This window comes from Anopheles darlingi, chromosome 2, assembly GCF_943734745.1.
Source record: "Anopheles darlingi chromosome 2, idAnoDarlMG_H_01, whole genome shotgun sequence".
NCBI lineage: Eukaryota > Metazoa > Arthropoda > Insecta > Diptera > Culicidae > Anopheles > Anopheles darlingi.
The window spans coordinates 8,739,193-8,759,271 of record NC_064874.1 but is presented as its reverse complement, the minus strand read 5'-3'; the positions used below and the strand labels follow the sequence as shown (position 1 = coordinate 8,759,271).

General features: G+C 46.6%; 5 protein-coding genes across 5 annotated transcripts; all 5 read left to right on the top strand.

Annotated features, from left to right (window-relative positions):
• The first annotated feature begins 6,578 nt into the window (after positions 1-6,578).
• LOC125951195 (protein trunk) lies at positions 6,579-7,519 on the top strand. Its single transcript, XM_049679856.1, has one exon. The coding sequence runs from the start codon at positions 6,579-6,581 to the stop codon at positions 7,488-7,490; it is 912 nt and encodes a 303-aa protein (XP_049535813.1). The 3' UTR covers positions 7,491-7,519.
• Positions 7,520-10,788: 3,269 nt separating this feature from the next.
• On the top strand, positions 10,789-11,347 carry LOC125951229 (uncharacterized). Its single transcript, XM_049679905.1, has 2 exons — positions 10,789-10,880; positions 10,957-11,347. The coding sequence occupies exons 1-2, from the start codon at positions 10,817-10,819 to the stop codon at positions 11,340-11,342; spliced, it is 450 nt and encodes a 149-aa protein (XP_049535862.1). The 5' UTR covers positions 10,789-10,816; the 3' UTR covers positions 11,343-11,347.
• A 507-nt stretch (positions 11,348-11,854) lies between these two features.
• LOC125951378 (NPC intracellular cholesterol transporter 2-like) lies at positions 11,855-12,382 on the top strand. The gene is made up of 2 exons (XM_049680187.1): positions 11,855-11,918; positions 11,997-12,382. Exons 1-2 carry the CDS (start codon positions 11,855-11,857, stop codon positions 12,380-12,382), a joined length of 450 nt encoding a protein of 149 aa, XP_049536144.1.
• A 232-nt stretch (positions 12,383-12,614) lies between these two features.
• Positions 12,615-13,182, top strand: LOC125951326 (uncharacterized). Its single transcript, XM_049680084.1, has 2 exons — positions 12,615-12,732; positions 12,806-13,182. Exons 1-2 carry the CDS (start codon positions 12,663-12,665, stop codon positions 13,180-13,182), a joined length of 447 nt encoding a protein of 148 aa, XP_049536041.1. The 5' UTR covers positions 12,615-12,662.
• A 3,420-nt stretch (positions 13,183-16,602) lies between these two features.
• LOC125951196 (uncharacterized) lies at positions 16,603-20,076 on the top strand. The gene is made up of 4 exons (XM_049679857.1): positions 16,603-16,786; positions 16,852-17,054; positions 19,454-19,694; positions 19,784-20,076. Exons 1-4 carry the CDS (start codon positions 16,603-16,605, stop codon positions 20,074-20,076), a joined length of 921 nt encoding a protein of 306 aa, XP_049535814.1.
• Positions 20,077-20,079: the final 3 nt, after the last annotated feature.

Below are 20,079 nucleotides of genomic sequence, written 5' to 3'. Positions count from 1 at the left end.
ATCTCTCGGAAAGCAAGGATTTCCCACAAACACATCCACACACACACACATACGCGATCCGGACCCGTCACGGTCCATATATGAAGCGAAACGGAATGTCCAGCCCAGCGTGGTGCGTTGGAGTTGACGACCGATGACGATGATGTTGATAATGATGACAAACGTCGCTTCCACATAGAGACCGGCCACCCGTGGAATGCTTTTAATGAAGTGTTCGTACGGGGCGTGTGAAACTCAAGGGAGGATTTTCGGGTGGCAGCGAAGTGATAGAAGCATTCTATCATATCCATACAATATTTAAACCTATCCTACATGCACGAGTGTGTGTGTATGCGATACTGGTAAAAGGGGTTCTTCATGTGAAGTGAAACAGGTATAGCCAGGGGTTCGTCGGCAAAAGCGTACGCACCTGTTCAGCCCAGTCCAGACATGCTCGAAGTGAAATGGACATTCTTTCCTTTTGGGACTCACATTTAAACGCATCCTTGATGGTCCGTCCTTGTGCTTGATTAGTGAAGTGTGCGCACTTTAACGAGGTGGTCAACGGTCAGTTGAGGAACCCTGCCGTCTATCTTTTTGCCGTGTGGTTTGTAGGGAAAGGAACAAAAAAAAAAGGAGAGCATCGTGCTGCACGAGCATAATCAGTAGGACTTGTCCGAAATGGGTCAGTGATTATTATGTTGGCGAATGTGCCGAGTTCATGCTGTGGGAAGGGTGTACCGCACAGAACGAAGAAGGCTTACTTTGATCAGCGTCTACTGTGTGACGTTAAAAGGTAGTAGACTGTCGTACAACGCAGATTAGTTTCGAGAACAACAGTCAACCATTTGTTTTGCTTTGTCTTTGCTGTCATTAAAGCGTAAAGGCAAAGGCACTAGACGAGATGCATTAAATATATTTGGTTTTGTTAGTTTGGAGATGAAAAATTCGTTTGCCGCACAAATTTCCTTATATCGCATGTTCCGGATATCAGCTCAACTGCTAAGCATTGAACAAAAAACCTTCGTCCATCCAGGAAAAGATCGATGAAACCAGCAATCCATTGTGTGGACTTTTCCAATAAGATTTAAGCCTCCCTCAACCTCCATCCATGCTAGGGTTCTGACCACCTCAAAGATGAATGCTGTCACCCATCGATGTCACGGAGCAGCAGTGACGCTCGCTTCGAACGCAGACATGTGGACTACAAGCTAAGCCCCTCCGAGGGAAACTGCTGGCCGCTTCCATTTGGTCTATAATCTTTCAACAATAACATCTCAATTAGTTACGACATTCTTGACACGCGTTCCAGGGCGCGTGGGTACGGTAAATCCTCCGGACCTTGGTCCAGACCATGTGTGCGAGTATTAACTTTTCACAAGGATTTTCGCTGGTGGTGGTTTTCCACTCGTTTTCCATTTTCTCCATTCTATTAGCGCTTTTTTTCTTCCCTCTTCCTATCGTACACCGTGCAACGGTTTTGATTTGTGGCATTTCCCTGGACCGGGCATTCCCGAGTCCGCACTGGCCGAAAATTGAGGAAAGATCAAAAAGGAAAAACCATCAGCGCCTCCTCGGAGATCACACAATACGCCGTGTACGGTAGGTGGTTGGTAATCCTCCCTTGTCGGTAAGATAGTAAGAAAACAAATCAAATTTGTGACCACCCCTCTGCACTCACGTGACACTTGTGGTAAATTCCTGCAATCTAACTTCCGAGCCGGACTGCGTTTGCGAAACGTCAATAGAGGACAGTCCCCTTCCAAAGGACGGACCTAATAGCGCGCGGAGAGAAAGAACCACAACGATACGGTTAGGGGATGTACGTTGCTCGGGGACTGTTTGATTGAAATTCCTTTCCCACCACCACCACCACCACCAGCACCAGGCTGCAGCAACCTAATATGCGAACGGACATTCCACGAAATTGGCGATGCGCGAATAATTGGCGCCACAAGGACGAGGTAATTAGGTGACCTATCATGCTACTGTTGCTGCTACGGCGGCTGCTGGAGGTCCGTTCCGATCGTGACTTTTGGCTTGCAGAATTCTCGAGCGATTAGTCTCGAGCCGGTAAACTTCCCCCGGAACGAACCGATATTCTGGGCCTTTAATAAAGTTTAGCACCATTATCGGGCTCCTCCTTCGGGCCGGCCGAGAAACAGCTGAGATAATTAATTTAAAATGAAATTGAAACTTTCCAACCGTCGATCCTTGCTGGTCAAGGCAAGGTGAGCTCGAACAGTGTAAAAAATGCGATAATTACGTTGGAGGAGGAATTCATTCGCCAAGAAACGCTTCAATTGCACGATAAGATCGAAATTAATAAAAAAAAAAAGTATACGAGGCGAAGCTGAGCTGGGAGTTTGTTGCTACCAGGTCAAACCAGCGGCCAGGAGATTTATGGAATTTTTAATAACATTCTAATAGAATTCTCGTTGACCTCGAACGCCCTAGTAAGTGCTATCGCTTGGATGATCCTATATAATGTTTCATCCTCCGATAGTGTTTGAATTTCCTTTAAGTTTTTCTTTTAAATTAAAGCTACTATTCTTTGTATTAAAGAGGGAACAGCCTGTTCACCACAATTTCTGCCACACCGTTCCTACTGTAAGGCTTCACGTTTCCGTTGCGTAGCGAGCATGATGAACATGTCCTCGCACAGAACCTTTAATCCCTAGCAGCGAACCATGCGATTATCCTTTTGCTATTATGTAGCTTCATCAAACCGGCGTGAGACCAATCAACCATTGTCGTCTACTCGGGAATCTTTCTTGAATTCTCTTCAGAATCACAGCACAGAACGACATCGTTTCGAAGTCCCTCGAAGCATCATCTTAATGCCACCACAGACCACAGCCCGGTCACCCTTCGGTGTTTCTTCTCAAAACATTCTTGCGGCATTCGTTGCTGCCTTGCGTTGATTATCTTACTCGTTAGTTTCAACGATTTACAGAAACGAATCGAGAATTGTTTCCGGCTCACCTGCGTACGCCTTTACTACCAGCGTGAACGATTGCACTTGACACTAACGCTTCCTTCCATCAGCGCCATGATGATGCTAATTTGTGTCAGCGCTCGGCGATCGTACGCTCGACGGGGAAACATCGATTTTAACAAGCTCATTAGCATAATCATTCTCATCGACACAATCAATTGACTTTCCGTTGAAGCGATAACACATCACACCACCGCGGAGAGAATGCAACAGATTGCATTCGCGCAGATCTGGTGGCGGCAGATCCCGGCCCCGGTTCCTGCCGGTCTTCGTTCGCCAACCCTCTGTCATCGGTTCTGCCTGGAGTCTGGAAAAGGAATCGGGATTTTAAAATGGAAAGGCAAACAGACACGATGCTGAAGTGGCTTCCCCTATTGCCGAACGAAAATTCCCTGATACGTATTCCTGCGGGAAGGCGTCGATGGAATATGCTTCGGCCCGCTGTAGGGTGCAAGTGAAGTGGATGCTTTAGATAGCTAATTGAGCACGGCAATGGCGGGGGGCGGGAAGTTGGTAGACGAGCGGTAGCGGAAATGTTGCGTGTAAACAAGGGTCGCTATTGTGTGCTGTTCTGGGTGAGCACCTCGAGTGCTGGTAAGGATGGTATTGAAAGGGGTTGATTGGCAACACCGTTCATGGCGCGTGACCGTGTTTTGATCAGTTTTTAACAGATGATTTCGTTACGGATTGTAACAGGACCCTCGCGGAAGGTCAAGAAGTTATGCTGAGGGGGCTTTTGTTCTCCAGTAGGATATGGTTTTTACGCCGTTTCGTATCGTTTTGTAATCACATATTTCGCGAAACTTAAATAAAATGTAGTAATAGATTATTCATATTTTGCTTTTATTTGAATTACATTAAGCTTTTTAATTATTTTTTGATTTACAGCAAAATGTCGTTGGAATAGTATGTTATGATTTGCAATTACTTTCATACATCAATTTTTGGTTAATCTTGCGGATTTTTATTTGCAGTCGAAGTTGCCTTCGCTTTTGAAATTTCTGTTTACGTATGTTTCGACTTTAAAACGTATAAAACCGAGAAACAGTAGCTCCTTCAACCTCGATGAATGTCCTTTTGCATTCCTAATTGTCCTGTGTTTGCTTTGCTTGGTGCATTCGTCGTCCGGGAGTTGTTGGCACAAAAATAATAACAGAACTGCAACCGACTCGAGTAGTTCTTGTCTACAATTAACAGTCCAAGCCCCCCGCGCAGCGACGCACATGGTACTTTGATGAATTTAATTAATCAAAGTATAGCCATTGGTTTCCGTTTCCGGCAGAAAACATAAAATAACAGTGAAGCAATGTCCTGTCGACGTGGGCACCAGTATAGTTGGGCAGAACGGTGCATAAGAGGCAGAATACACCGGCATCTCCAAATGCAATCGTACGTTCGCCCCGAGGGGCACTGTAATTGAGATTACTGATCGCCTTTTCCGTGTCGAAAGGAAATAAAATTACTTGCCTGCCTGGGTGTTTACCGTGCACCGTCTTGGTGCACCGGAACCGACGAACGTGTGAAAAGTAATGGATTTAATGAAACGGCTCTCAACCTCCACTCGGGCCCCAAGTTGGTTGGGAAATTATTATTTGAAAAATTACATTACGATTCGTCGTCACCGCCGTCGTGCGACATAAAGACGGCAAGGAAACCTTTGGTTCCTGGAAATCAATCATCGGGAGTCGCACATACTCGTGCACGCGTACCACTCGCTACAAAGCCCAACGAATGGGAATCGAATTACGGAAAGATCCGCTCTCTGAAAGCGTGCATCAAACGGATCGGAGAACATTGAAAGGATCCCGTGCTCGATACTCCCACAGCGTCATCATCCACGGCGTGTGTGAAACAGCAATGGGGCGCGGCAGATTAAATTTATCCATGGAATTCCTGGATGTCACAGCCCACGGTTTTCACATTCGACGCCCAAAATGCATACCGCCACCGCCACGAGCTCGTCGGTGAAAATCGAAGCGAAATCGGTAAATTCAATCATTCCCTAAATGCCTGGCACCGCTGACAGTGAGGCTTAAGGAGATACTCCGCAGCGGCTACACTTCCGGTAGACCGGGAGGTTTTGAACTTTTCATTCGAAACTAATCCGATCAAATTTGTAAAGAGGCCACGCGAAAGAACAGCATTGCATGCCCGTGCTATGGCGTCATAGTACCCTAAAAAAAGAGAAGAGAATTCGAAGATTTTAAGTTCGCGTGCTCGGTTCGGGAAGAAAAGGGAGGAAAGTAAATCCTGCAGACGCACAATTTACGCTGGAACGCCGAATGGTGCTGCTAACAATGCCGCATGGAACAACCATAAGGACGTCACGGGTCAGACGCATCGAAGTGTGTTTGGTTTGCCGTACTGTGGTCTACCGCAAACGCTAATGTCCTGCTAGTTGTTTCCGCATCGTTCTACCGTCAGCATCGTCGTCGTCGTCGCCGTCCGTCTATTATCGCACGCGAAGGCCAATCGTTTGCTCGTGGTCTTACCACTTTACGTGCGGCAGTTCTGCGATAGTGGCGCACAAGATCCCCGTTTCGATACCTGAGATCCTTCTACTACCGCTACCGGGCCAGAGCGCTCGAGTCGCCTATAAATCCGATCCGATATCGGAGCATCCATCGGAACACACGGCGTTCAAAGTGAAAACGTCAAAGAGTCGTTTGCAAAGTAAACAAACAACGCCCACCCTTTTACGAGGCCACCAGAAGTGAGCCAGGGGGGAGGCGGAACCCACACCAAAGAGGCCCACGAAGGTACGTGTGCGTCCGTACCGTGCACCGTGCAGCCAGGGTTTGGGCACCCGCAGCGGCAGGTAGATCAGCGCAAGCGGGGCACACAGGCAAGCGCAATATACGGCGATGCGACAGTTAAGGGTTTTCTCGCTGAGCTCTGACTCGCGGCTACTGCACTAACGCAGGTAGTAGGCGTTCATACCCGTCGGCCACGGAGGCCACCAGCGCCCGATGCTAGCTGTCCACCGAAAAAGCCATCGTGGTGGTAGTTGCGGTGTGACGCTCGGCATCAGGACAGTGGCAGATGGATTGGGCAGCTCTCCGCACAGCGGTACGGCGGTGGAAGCGAGACAGCACACGATCGTGCTATAAAACTGTCCGCACACGATCATTACCCATTTATTAGCTTCGCCACGGTGTCGTCGTCAGTCTGCCAACGAGTTTGGCACCGTCCAGAACCCAACCCCGAAGCCCCGAAGCAAACCAGCAAACAACGTGGTGCACACACGACGACAAACCAACAAGCCAATGCTGCTGCTGCTGCTGCTGTAAACAGAGGAATTTGTGGTTCTATTTTACGATATAAACGATCGAAACTAGAGAAACCTGGAGCGATAATCCTTCAAAGAGAAACTCGAGAACAAGAACGATAACGGAGTGATAACCGAGGGTAACCAAGATTGCGATAGTCTGCTGACCATTCGAAGCAGCAGTTTTCTCGAGTGTGTGTGTGTGTGCGTGAGTGTGAGTGCGTGTTATGAGTTGCTGCACCTGCTGCTGAACGGGAAAAAGGCGGATCCAAGTAGCCGACTACAGCTACGACAGCGATTTGACGTGACGACGTGCACTCTGATCCGTGCACCATGCTCCTGCGATCATTGGTGATGATTGGTCGCCTGCTGTTGCTCATGCTGATGTCGATACTGCTGCAGTGTGATGGCCGTGCATTGAAGCGGAATCCGGTGGGCAGCAGGACAAACGATGGCTATAGCTTCCTCTCACCGGCGTACCACGACCAGGCCAGCGATGAGGACCTGTCGGCCTGTCAACAGCTACCACCACCGGTACTGACCGAGATTCTAGGGCCGGCATTTAATCCCCGGTACATGAGCATCGAAGAACCACCGGCGACCGATGGTGGAGTCCCCGGACCCGGCGACCATCCCAATCCGGCCGGCAAGCGTGACACGGAACCGTTTCCACCGTTCTACGTCGACGACAAATACTCGCTGGAGCTGAGCAACAAACCGGCCTGGGAGGTGCAACACGTCTCGGAATCGATCGCCAGCACGGCCAGCCAACCGGGGCCAGCTCGCACCAGGCGCGATCTCTTCAACGATATGCTGGACGATATGGGTCGCCGGATTTCAGCGGAACAGCAGGAACCACACGACGGATCATCGGTGCGCAGTACCCGATCGTTCGGTGGCAAAGGCCGAACGCGCAAGGCAGGCGGTTCCGGTGCCGGTGGTGGCAGCCCCCGGCCGTGGGAATGCGAAGCCAAGATCCGGTGGATCGATCTGGGGCACGAGTACTTTCCGCGCTTTCTCCGGACGGTCGAGTGTACGAGACAAAAGTGCTGGTACGGTCACTACACCTGTCAGCCTCGGTCGTTCACCGTGAAGATCCTGCGCCGGAGGACGGGCGAGTGCGTGCAGAGCGATCGATTGCGGCACCGGATCGGTGTCGAGGATCTGCCGGGCGAGTTGCGCGAACTGTGGGTCTGGGAGGAACGGGCCGTCAACTTTTGCTGTGACTGTGCGCCGGCATTCTGATTCCGGCGGCCTTCCTGCGTCCCTTTCTTCGCCCCTTTGCCCCCTTCACTTCGATGTGTTTGTTCGTCATTATTTAACTCTCGTTTATTTAACTTTTTATCGTTGACGCACTGGTAAATCTTAATGTTGACATTTGGATAAGTTGCACAGGTGGAAGCTTAGCATAAGGCACCGAATCCGCTCACCAACGGAACACACAGCATAGGCCGCGGTATTCCCATTAAACTGTCGATTCGTGTACATATTACGTAGTCGCTAGTTGTTTAAGAAAGAGAGGGTTAGGGGAGAAGGGAGGAGGGAGAGGGAACTCAATAGATTTAAGTAGACGTAGGACACTACACCAAATATAGTTCGAAAGCAGAAAAGACAAGGTCTGTACATATACGACGTAAGCGATCTATAGTGTCTTATGTTTTGGCGAGGTGTCAGGATCGTAGGGTAACGCAGCACGCAGCCCGTGGCCATCCACGTGTGCCCGTGTGTGTGTGTGTGTGTGTGTGTGTGTGTTTGTAAATTTGTGGTGCGTGTACATGAGTCATGTTCTATGGCTGTACTAAGGGTGTGTACGAGGAATAAAGCAAAGATACACAAAACGAAAGGACACGTTACACGAGCAAAGAGCTGCAAAGCGAGTCCTTACTGTGGCGTCTGATCCGAGGAAACTAGATCACGGTCCTGAGTCAAAGCTTGCTCTGGGACCGGGGGAGGACTAATGTAGAACACGTAAGGGCCCGGGAGTTTGCAGTCAAGTCCGGTCAAAGTGGGCGTATGCGTACACCTTGTACCCGTACCGTCTCGTAACGATCTCCGTCGTAACGAAGACCGTCTCTCTACCAAGGGTGTAGGGTCGTAAGGCACCCGTGATTCCACGCCAGGGGGTAGACGCCTCGAAGACCGGGCCTAATGTCAATGTTTTGCCCAGCACGCACCACATCACGCAGGACCAAAACGCCTATGTTTGAACAGCATAGACAGTCCCTTTTACTGTCGCAAACGCAAAAGGAAGGTCGTGACAAGTGGCCAAGTGTGTGCGTATGTGCTCGCGCACGCGAGTGTGTGTGTGTGTGTGTGTCGGTGTCCTTGAGTTTTGCATAAATATTGAAAATTAGTCGTCAAGTGGTTTCATACCCCATCGAGCTTTCCATCGATGGAACTACAGTAAAACTAAATCGAATCACGCCAGAAGTGTCACAATTTGCGAAAGTCAATGCATATTTATGGCGCGTGATGTCGAGGGGAGGGGGTGGGGTGTGCAATCACGGACAGCGATGGAAACAGGGAGACAACCCCTTTTTTTTAGAGGAAGAAAGAGAGAGAGAGAATTTTCTCAAGAAAAAAAGGAATTATTAATAAAATTGTGATTTTCCATATTGAAATTGAAAATTATTGTTCGCGAATCAAGAATTCATTTTGCAGAATGCTTACAGGGTTGTGTAATCATTATGCAAAGCATTAGAAACCTCTTCAGAGGAATTACACTTTAATCAACAAGGGGACACAACCGAAACGCTGTTTGTTTCATTGGAAACGTTTTTCATCTTGTGCCAAAGTGCCAAAAGTCGAAAGTCTCGGCCCGGTAACGTCAGCAAACTCTGGTGCAGTCACCACGGTCGTCGATGGAAGCAAAGCGCCATAATGTGGCATCAATAATTCATGCATAATTCCATGGACTGGTAATGGAAAAAGTATTACCACAGTCACGTTGGTCAGGCACCATCATCTGCCCAGTTGTGTCACCGTACAGCCCTTACCCGTACTGCACTGATGCTAACCGGTGCGATTCCGGCCAATGGATGCCCGTGCTTCGGGCCGTATTTGCCGATTAGCATAGAGCGACATCAACCGCACCGCCAAAGTTGAGAATCCTTGAGGAATTGCACACGAACAGAGGCTCGCTCGCTAGTCGCCGCACAAAATGCGCAAAGGATTGTCCGGGAGCGAGGGTTGGTGGTTAATACACAAACACACCTCCCGAACCCGTACGATCCGGAATCCGGAGCGGCGGTTAGGCAGTCTACCTGGCCCATGTTTGGCCCGGTTTAGTACGGCAAATATTTTATCGTATCAATTACACCACCAAATCCGATGAGTAAACCCGCCGCGGTTTGCAGCGGTGCGGACGGTCTTCCTGGATGCTCTCCTCGCGCACATTTCCCCACATTCTTCGTCCTGTTCCTGGTGGTAATTACCATTATCGTCTCTGATTACAAACTTTCCTGCTACACACCTATTATGGCGGAGCTACGGCGTAATACGCAGGGTGCGCGATGTTTTGGATTTTGGAATGTAAAACGCGTACATTAGCACGGTACGACGGTCTTGTTTATGATTCCTGAACAGGTTTTTTTTTCTTTCTTTCGTGGTTGGTACAGCCGGGAAAAGGGGCTTGGTAATAGTTTCTCAAAAATCTAGCCTATGGCGGGTGGAGGCGTGTATCAATTACGGTGCCGTTTACAGTTCTGGGATCTGATAGGCATCACCTGGAAGCGACGGTTGTTTAATAAGGACAATAAATCCATCGCAATATGGATCAGTTTGTAGATAAGGGAATAAGTTTGACCAAGTTAGACCTTTTTGTATCAGAAGATTCATTGGAGCGTCCCATTTCGTGACAAATTTGCCATTTATGTTGACAATCAAAGGATTCATTGCTCTTTATATAGCAGCTTGTGAAAATACCCGTTCTTTTTGGCGAGCATGCCAAGAGCATCAATGTCGTAATGCAAACCAGGGACACCATTCTTTTTTACACTACTCTCCGATTTTCCGTCACCATAAAATTTTCTGGACTATCTTGAAACCCTTGAAATTTGAAAGGTTTACACAAAATCCCAATACCGAGCTAACTAAACGCTATCTCACTCTGATACCTGACCTACTCCATGAGCGATTACGCTTGAGGTTGGCAACGAAACCTTCAAAGACTGGCAGCAGTTTATGGCATCAATCGTCCGTGATACAATCGCGATACGTGACGCCAACCGCTGCCGTTTGCTGCAGGACGTTCGATTATGTATCCCAAGATCGGTACCAATTGTGATAAGCGTGATAGGGTATCGGTATTAACAAATAAGTGATCATCCCCTGATGTGTTGAAGGGAAGCATGATGAGCGAAGCAGACTCGCTCGTGGCATAATAATCATCGTTCGAGTTTGCGCAGATCAGTGCGTTATTGTTCCATGCGTGTTAGATAAGATAAGTTTTACCGGCAAAACCGGGGAAGCTGAACCAAACGCGCAAACGCACGCTTCGTAAAAACGCACGCTTCGTCGATCCGCACCTGCAGTAACAGACTGAACGAACGGCGGTACCAAACGGATTAACGATGAAGTTCCTGCTCTTCAGTGTTCTGCTTCCGACGCTTGCCTACGGAATTGCCGTACGACCATGTAAGATTTGCCAGCGTCACAATCGTCACAATTGTCCTCTAATGATTATTATTGCGCTTTCGATTTCTCGCGATAGGTCCCAACGGTGCACCGATACCGCAGGAAGTTCGTGTTGCCGGGTGTACCGCGGAGCCATGCATCGTGCAGATAGGTGGAATGGTCGATATGGATCTGGATTTCGTAGCAGCGCGCGCTGTGCCTGAAGTGCGCGCGAGTCTCGAAATCTTTCTCGGTGATTTCCGTGTACCGTATGAGCTACCGCAGCACCAACGGAATGCTTGCCTTTTCTTCGAGGTGGGCAGCTGCCCGGTAACGCAGGGTGAGTTCATCAACTACCATCTGAGCACACCGGCAGCGGCACCATTCGTAGGTATTACAGTAGACCTACAGCTGCAGCTTTCGGATACTGCTGGTACACCACTGATCTGTTACCGATCGTCGGCTACCATCGTGGGAGCATAAGAGCTGAAACGGAACTAGAAAGTGGAATCATTTCAAAATAAACTGTACTACGAAGTTTGGTGTTAGTGTATTTTCGGTAGAGATTCCACGAGCTGGTATCCCTTTCGACTTTGCCCTGCACGGTCATTACGGGACGGTCCCCGTTGATTGAAGCACCAAACCGTTTCATTATTGCAACGACCTTAGTCACTGTGACGTTACCGAGGTCGACGATTGGACTGACGTACGAACCCCTTACCATCGGCAGCACTTGCAATGTTTGGTGCCACCACGAACATTGGGTACCAGGACCCCTGGGGTGGTTTTGGGGTTAGCTCCTTGTTTATCTCATGAACCTGACCAGTAGGCACTGGTATCATAACTAACAGCAGTCTTTGATAAGATAATTTGGCCACGTTCAGCAATAGCAGCAGTTTGTTGTTCGTAAATAAATACTCCACCCGAAAGAAAACGGAACTACATTGAGCCCTTGAGCCCGTTAGCGAGTGGTACAGGTAACTCCCGATCGAAGTATGAAGTGTTTGCTGATTGTTGCCCTGCTCCCGGCACTAGCCCTCGGTTTGGCGGTCCGGCCTTGTAAGTGAGCATTCATTCGGTGGCCAGTGGCGCAACGCAAGTAACGTGTTCGTTTTTGTTCTCAAACAAAATGAAAAGGTCCCGGTGGAGCACCGATTCCGCAGGATGTGCGCGTAGTGGGCTGTACGGCGGAACCGTGCATCATCCCGATCGGTGGTATGGTCGATATGGATTGTGACTTCGTATCGCCGCGCGCCACCGCTACCGTGTCCGCAGTCTTGAGCATCTTTTTGGGAGATTTCCAAGTACCGTATGAGCTGCCACCAAACCAACGGAACGCTTGCCTTTTCTTCGAGGCGGGCAGCTGCCCGGTAACACAGGGTGAGTTCATCAACTACCATCTGAGCACACCGGCAGCGGCACCGTTCGCTGGCATCACCGTCGATCTGGAGCTGCAGCTTTTGGATGATAATGGTGGACAACTGTTTTGCTTCCGTTCGTCGGCAACGATTACCCCTGCCTAGTGGTTAGACGACCACGTACCAAGTGCCGCTAGTTCCTGCCCATACAGCCACAATAAACGAAGGACTGTGTAGTCTGTTGTCAAAACCTTTTAATCCCCATTGTCGGTTGTGCCTAGCTCTGTTTGGGATCGATACGAATGTCCTATCTTATCTGCCGAGTCGGGTTTAGCGGCATCAGGCGACGGCTTTATCTGCTCCTGTTCCAGCGGTACCGGTCTTAGTTCTAGTCGGTAAACAGTCCAGACACTAGCCCCGAGTCCAGCGTAGAGCTTCTTCGAAAATGTTGCGACAAGCTGTAGTGCTCGTTCTTGTTTTTGCGGCCGTTGGGCACGGTTTGCAGGTGATCCAATGTAAGTACACAAAAAGGAACTGGACATTTGTATGACCGGTGTATCCCTTACGAGGTGTTTCTTCGTTTCCAAGGCACGAACAACCGACCACTGCCGGATGAGGTGATCATTCCGGGCTGTGCTAGCCTGCCGTGCACCGTTCCGAATCAATCCGATTTCAACTTTAGCGTACGCTTCGCCCCCACCTTCCCCACCAGCTCGCTGACGGTGGATGTGCGTGCGTCACTGTTGGGCCTGTTCCTGCCCTACGAGGTACCGGAACACTTGCGCAATGGATGCAACAACATTAACACCTCTTGCCCACTGGCGGCCGGTCAGTCCGTTACGCTGACTGGTAACGCACCGGTCGAGGCTCCACTGACCGGTGTTACGGTCACGATGGAGTTCGAGATTACCGGTGATAGTGGACAGGTGGCCACCTGCTTTGCCGCTACCGTCACGCTGACGTAGGCATTACGTCTCTCTTGGTTAGCAGCAGCAAGGCATGGTCAAGAAAAATCGCAAATAAACTTTCTTCAAATCGTTTTCTTTCATCGCATTCTTATTGTCCTTGAAGTGTGTCATCTGGTTTGGGGCGTGTTTCGTTAAGAAATGATTTCGACGTCGTCTGTTACACGAAACAAATGCATTCTGCATTTCGCAATTTGATGTGTGCCGGATTTTCAAACGGTTGCATTTCATTTTGCTATGATTTTGATGTAGTATGCATTTTTACCTTATCGTGACTGTTGGCGGTTTCTGTAATTAAGCGATTTAACCCTCGGTTGGGCACCCGGGTACCCGGGTATCCATTTCAAGTTTCAGCGAAAAAATGAATTACTTCCCGTAAATATTTTTTCACGAAACTCCGGATCCCCAAAGTACAACTCATTTCACGCCGAATTGGCATCGGAATTGTTTTGATAACTAATATTTAACGGTAATTATGGGCCGATAAAAATAACATACGCCCAGTGGCACCCGGGTACCCGGGTACCCAGCGCGTTGCCTATGCATATGAGCTATGTTTATAAACACAAAACAATACTTTTGATCAACATTTATCAATATACTCGGGTCTATCAATTGTTAAATAAGTAAACTACAATATTTTAATGAAAATAAATTCAAATTTTAATTATTGTTGCGTCATAACACCAGCAATAGGTGAAAAATAAGTAACACATTATTCAGCCCTTCATGTGCAATTTCACCTACAAATTATTTCTAATACTGATTAAAAATGGTTTGTACAATGCCATTTTCATAACATATGAGTAAACCATTCGTTTATTTTGATTCAAAGGACTTAAGGTGGGGTTTCGGTTGACCCCGGAAACAAATATAGCAAGGGAGAGCTCTGATGGAAGTGGAAGCCACCGCGATAATTTAGATTCATATACCCTGTAGTTGATTCAGTATTTGGGAATTTCATTTTACCAAAAAATGCTCTATATTTCAATTTTTTCAAAAACCTAACAATCAATCTTACAACTTGCGCATTTAAGCAATTTTCAATTAGATAACTAGGAAACTTTTCCCCCTTGCGGATGAAGTAGTCGCCGTTCATACTACTTTTGCATACCTCACATGTTGTTTTCTAAAAATTATATGAATGTGATAAAACAATTGACAACGCGGATAACGAAAAAAAGATTTTGTTGCTTATTGTTCCTTGCTAAGTTCCAATATGTGTAAAGTTCTGCGACAATAACAAGTAAACTAATTGCAAGTAGCTGATCGATTGTGATGATTCTGTTTCTCCCGGGTAAGACATCAAATATTCTACTTCTCTGGCGTGAATGCTTGTCTATCAACCAGAAAATGATTGCCCGGTGGTAATCTAATAAGTCACAGATTAAAAAATAATACATTTTGAAATACACGGAAACTTCTTTACCATACACTGTTAGCTTTGCGCGAATGTATTGTGTAATCGTGAAGGTACCTTGATATGAATAGCTGCTCGTAAATTTGTGAGGAATACCTTAAAAATGGCAGCTTATGTTTTAAAAAATTACTATTTCGCATTATGCATTCCTCTCTTACTAAAAATTATGTACCTTTCACATCTGCAGCATCAATTCGTACAAATGGTATGATATGACGAAAGTGTTTGCTATGTCGGTCACCATGGTCAGCATCACTAGTATCAATTGTGTGAATTGTGCAAGAGCCTTTTCAATGCAAAACAGTTTAATTCGAAAAAATAATTAATTTCATTGAAACAATTACAGAAAAATACCATCAATTTTTGGATTTTAATGCTTGCTATGCGATGTACTCGGTAGAGAATGACAGTATGAAGGAGTGTCAATGATATTATGTTCCTTGTTTTTATTGTTTTTTAATGCATTTTGTTTTGATTTTGAAACAAAAACACTTTGCCAAGACCCTTAAATTAGTTCTTGTGCACTATTTTTACCATAAAACTGATTAAAACGGCGGAACAATCACTTAACTATGCAATGCACATGAGCTGGGTACCCGGGTACCCGGGTGCCCAACGAAGGGGTAAACGCCGGGTGCCCAACCGAGGGTTAATATTAACCTACATAATAACCATGGTCTATTTTTGTTCCATTATTTATCGATACACACACTCGTTTTCATCTTTTTTTTAAGTGTTTCGATATTGAAATATTACTTTCCTCAATATAAGATAGCATACTAAACATATATTAATGATTTCGAGACAATAAAAATGGCAACGTATGGTGTTAAAAATCAAAACGATCTTATTGTATGATCTTATGATCACAATAAAAATACATAACATTTAATTATTCAACAAACACAAACAATATACACATTTTAAGCAGGCATATGGGAATTTTGAATAAATGTGTACCTAAACATCTAAATACACTCGATTTTTGTAAAAAATATTGTTACTTATTTATTAAATGCAATTTCATAACATTTAGTTAAGTTTCATAAGTCCACAAGTGATGACAAACATATCCCTTACTGACAGCTGTGACTGCAAAATTTTCTACATAAAAGAAATGGACTGTTGTTACTGTTTTTACCAATCGAAAATGGTACTTCTGTTGAATTTAAGCCGTTTTAGCTAATGCCCTGGAATGTCTATTAATTGTTGTAAATAATTTCGAAACGTTGCCCCATTTGTTTTATTCGTTTCATCTGGTCAGATGACAAGGAATGAATGCTCCATTTTTTTTGGTTTTAAAAAACCAAAGTATGTTCTAAACTGGCCCCCAAAGCTAAAGCAACTTGTGTTCGCGCCTTCGGTTATGTTCGATTTGTAGACCTTGGCGGAAGGCGGAACGAAGCAACTCGCATCGTTGCAGGTGCTGAACAACGTTATCGATACCTCCGTGAATGAATGAGTCAGAGGAAAAGTAGTAGACGGTTAAATCGATCACAAACGCCTTGTCACTCCCGATAAGCCTCGCCGGCTGCCGGCAAGTTACGCGCGCCGGATCAGGGAACTTCCTTTGGTCTGATAATACGAGAAGGGTTTCGGCTAAACGTCTACCACACACGTGGTCCGCTCGTTGAAAACGTGAATATCGTCATTGAAGCTTATCACCTCGGTGCGATTATCGCCCCACAGCTGCTCAGTCGGTCAGATTGAGCACGAAGTTGGTTCAGGTGTTCATAAAATTAGAAATCATATAGTATCGTGTTGCGTTTTTGGGGGCGAGATCACCGATGCACGATAACTGAACCGCGCTCATCTTGCAGGTGTCCGAACACCTGCCCTTGGTTACGGATAAGATTAGTTTGCTGTGGGGCAGCAAGGTGATTTGCACCGTGCGGTGGTATAAAAACATGTGAACCCACTTCCAGGACAGCCAAGTACAGTTGGAACTCTGCAGTTTGAAGTTTGAAAGCCACAACAGCTCAACACAACATCCACTGAAGATGCTGCGCTACGCCGTTCTGCTTGTGGCCCTTGTGGCATCCGCTAGCCTGACTGAGGGCCTGCAAACTAGAGCCTGCGGCTCAGTACATCATCCATCTCGAGTCGAAATCAGTGGATGCACGGAGATGCCCTGCAATTTGATCCGCGGCAGCGATGTTTCGATGGAGCTTGACTTCGTATCACGTAAGTAAAGTACGCGCTAGCTAAGCCATAAGATCCGTACTGACGTAACTTTCGATGTTTTGCAGCACGCGCATCCACGACACTGCATTACGAAGTGATCGCGACCGCTCTTGGTATCACTGCAGCCTACGAGCTGCCGGCAGACCGTGCTAACGCCTGCAACTGGCTGTCGGGATCAGCTTGTCCCATCAGCCAGAATGAGGACATCACTGCCACGCTCAGCATGCCGGTACTGCCGATCTATCCACTTGTCAGTCTTCAGATTCAGGTCAGCGTACTTGATGACCAGAGAAGCCCTCTAGCCTGCTTTGCAATCGATGCACGCGTTGTTGTCGCATAAATAATGTGATCGTGATAGTAATTTTTAATAAAACATATGTAAAACAGACATCTTTTTTCTGGCGTTGATATAGCTATACAATGATTAGTACGATCCTTCAGTTCGAGTTTATTTTTCATTGAAAAATATTAGCATATTATTGGTCCCCGTATGCAGCAGCTTTCTCCATAAATATATATTTTCTCTATAGCGATCTATAGCTTCTATAGCGAGAACGTACGATTATCCGACCCACCATTACTTATGCCTCCGCCATATGGACTAGCAGTGCAAAATCTCACAAACTTAAATTGCAAAAAATTCAAAACAAATTTCTCAAAATAATACTCAACCTGCCCCCCTGGCATAGCACAGATAAAGTACATAATCTAGCCGAAGTAGAAAAAATTCCAAAACACATTTTAAAAATAAACAAGAAGTACTGGTCTGATTGCGTAAGAAACACCGAATTGAAAAAACGTCTCCTATGACACATGTACATAGCTTAATTAGTAGAGTAGGCTTAGGTGAGATAGGTTTAGGTAAATCAGCTTTTATTCCATGTACATAATGGGGGAAGGGTAGGAAATAAGATTATACAGAAAAAATAGGACGGAAACAATAAGACAGGATAACAATTCCAGTCAAAAATCCAACACCACTCAAGTTATAGTACAATCAACAATTCACTCCGGTTACCCATTTATAACACAACTAATGAGGAGAAGCAAAAGCTGAACCCATTGTAAATCAACCTCGATTACTATCAATTATTATCAGAATAAACGTAATTTTCGGAAAAAAAAAATATAGCGAGAACGTAACATTTAATTGGTTATTATCATTAATATCAACATTACTGCCAAATAGTGTTTTCGCTCACTGCACGCTCACACAAGTACCTGATGTACGATGTTCTATACAAAGAAACCACACCTGATATCTAAACTCTTGCAAGTCTATATGACAAAAGGATTCTGACTCGCCTAAACGATGAGGCACCTGAATTTGCCATCGTGATACACTTCTGGTTTGAACTTTTATAAATGTATAGTCAAGAACAGTAAAAAAGATTTGAAAAGTCCTAAGCGAACCAGCATTAGGGCAAATAAACAAGACGTGCCTTGAAAAAGGACCCTTTCAAAGAAATTTTTTAAAGTTGCACGATCAATGCTTAACGGTGAGCGTTTGAGCCTAAAATGTATGATTCTTTTTGTAGCTTTTCTTGTTAAAAATATCCGTACTCGCACACATGTCGGAATATAAGGGATTTACTATTTATTTGTACTGTGCCGCTATACATATATTATTTATCCTGTTCTCGGAATCTATCAAGTCAGTACGACTTAGCATATGAAGAGTTACTTGTTCGTGTCGGTTGCCCAAATAAAAGCTTTGCGATAACACCGCCATCTAGCCGTCAGTACAGTGGAGTCCCGAGTATTTGGAGCGTTCTTCTTCGCTAGCTTCGTGCATTGTACGATAAGCGGAAATGTGTGCTCTTAATTTGAATTTCGAACAATATAAAATTGAACCATTATCAATTTTGAACAAATTAGTTTTACATTAAAATCAGCTCGTACATAAAACACATATTGAATTACATCACCCTGAGTGTTACATAGATCATTGGATGTTTCACTTTGGATTACTTAGCGGTTGCTCTCGATTTATTCTTGGTTTCTCAAACAGATTCTCCAACAGGCAAACAAGCAGCTAATGTTCAACATTCCAATTTTCCAAAGTGGTTCCGAATGCTCCGTTTAAATTTTGTGATTTTTCTCGGAAACAAACGAGAAGGTTAGAAACTAGCGGTTACTCCCTGCCGTATAGCGTACAGCCGGCACGTCATAGGCAATTGGCTAACCTGGTTAGCCTTATCACGATTTGCAACTGACATCCAGATTGGGTAAGCATAGGGCCACGATATCAGAGCAATCCGCTCAGCCGACGTCTCATCCGTAGGTAGTAAAGGCAAAAGAAGGAGTATGATTGGTGGGGCAAAAATTCGATAATGTTCCCGTAGCGAAGGTGCCACCTGTTTGCGGCCATAAACCGATAATCGAACGACCGCTATCGTGTAAGTCACTTGAGATTGGCGATTCCCAGCACCCAGGAGCACCGCCGGCAGCAGCGGTACCAGACTCTGGCACAAAGATCAGCCCGACAACGCACGACATCCGTTCAGCACATAATAGTTAACGATCCGCGCGTGTGTGTGTGTGTGTGTGTGTGTGCGTTGCGTGTGATTTACATAGGACTGCCTATTCGGTTATGTACCGCGAGGTTCACGCGACAGGTGAGCTATAAAAACGGGCGCCCGAAATTGTGCAATCTGTCAAACGTAGCATTGCAACTGCAGTAGCAAGGTTCTCAGCGTCGACGTACCGTTCCCACAACCGCCAGTCAAGATGATCCGTGCCCTGCTGCTGATTGCCCTGGTACCGGCCCTCGCGTACGCCAACGTTGGCCGTGCCTGCACCGGTGGTCGTCCGCAGGCCACCAACGTAATGATTGAGGGCTGCACCGCTCCACCCTGTGATCTGGTCCGTGGTCAGAATGTCATCGCCTACATCGACTTCACGACCGGTAAGTAGCTTCGCTGGCTTCACGTCCCCCGACCTTCTGTAACACAGTAGGCTGCGGCTAACATTGCTGTCTGATCTTCTTCCTGGCAGATCGTTTCGTCGCTGAAATGACCACTATTCCGACGGCGACGGCTCTCGGAGTGACCGCTCCCTACCCACTGCCGGGTGAGTTCGCCGAAACCTGCCGATGGCTGGAGGGTACGAGCTGCCCGTTGAGCCCGAACGAGGATGTCACCTACCGTCTGACGATCCCGGTCCTATCGATCTACCCACTGGTCAGCCTTAGCATCGAAATCGATATCGTCGATGAGGCGGGCGACAGCGTTACCTGTTTCGTGGTTGACGCACAGGTTGTTCCTGCTGGACGCGCCCTAAAGAACTAAGAA

What these genes read in the sequence shown, in the direction of transcription:
- LOC125951326 (XM_049680084.1), top strand. Translation starts at nt 12,663, where the DNA reads ATGTTGCGACAAGCTGTAGTGCTCGTTCTTGTTTTTGCGGCCGTTGGG. An exon ending in CGGTTTGCAGGTGATCCAAT is followed by an intron (nt 12,733 to 12,805) that starts GTAAGTACACAA and finishes TTCGTTTCCAAG; the next exon opens with GCACGAACAACCGACCACTG.
- LOC125951195 (XM_049679856.1), top strand. Translation starts at nt 6,579, where the DNA reads ATGCTCCTGCGATCATTGGTGATGATTGGTCGCCTGCTGTTGCTCATG.
- LOC125951229 (XM_049679905.1), top strand. Translation starts at nt 10,817, where the DNA reads ATGAAGTTCCTGCTCTTCAGTGTTCTGCTTCCGACGCTTGCCTACGGA. An exon ending in CGGAATTGCCGTACGACCAT is followed by an intron (nt 10,881 to 10,956) that starts GTAAGATTTGCC and finishes TTCTCGCGATAG; the next exon opens with GTCCCAACGGTGCACCGATA.
- LOC125951196 (XM_049679857.1), top strand. Translation starts at nt 16,603, where the DNA reads ATGCTGCGCTACGCCGTTCTGCTTGTGGCCCTTGTGGCATCCGCTAGC. An exon ending in GGAGCTTGACTTCGTATCAC is followed by an intron (nt 16,787 to 16,851) that starts GTAAGTAAAGTA and finishes GATGTTTTGCAG; the next exon opens with CACGCGCATCCACGACACTG. An exon ending in CTACATCGACTTCACGACCG is followed by an intron (nt 19,695 to 19,783) that starts GTAAGTAGCTTC and finishes TCTTCCTGGCAG; the next exon opens with ATCGTTTCGTCGCTGAAATG.
- LOC125951378 (XM_049680187.1), top strand. Translation starts at nt 11,855, where the DNA reads ATGAAGTGTTTGCTGATTGTTGCCCTGCTCCCGGCACTAGCCCTCGGT. An exon ending in CGGTTTGGCGGTCCGGCCTT is followed by an intron (nt 11,919 to 11,996) that starts GTAAGTGAGCAT and finishes CAAAATGAAAAG; the next exon opens with GTCCCGGTGGAGCACCGATT.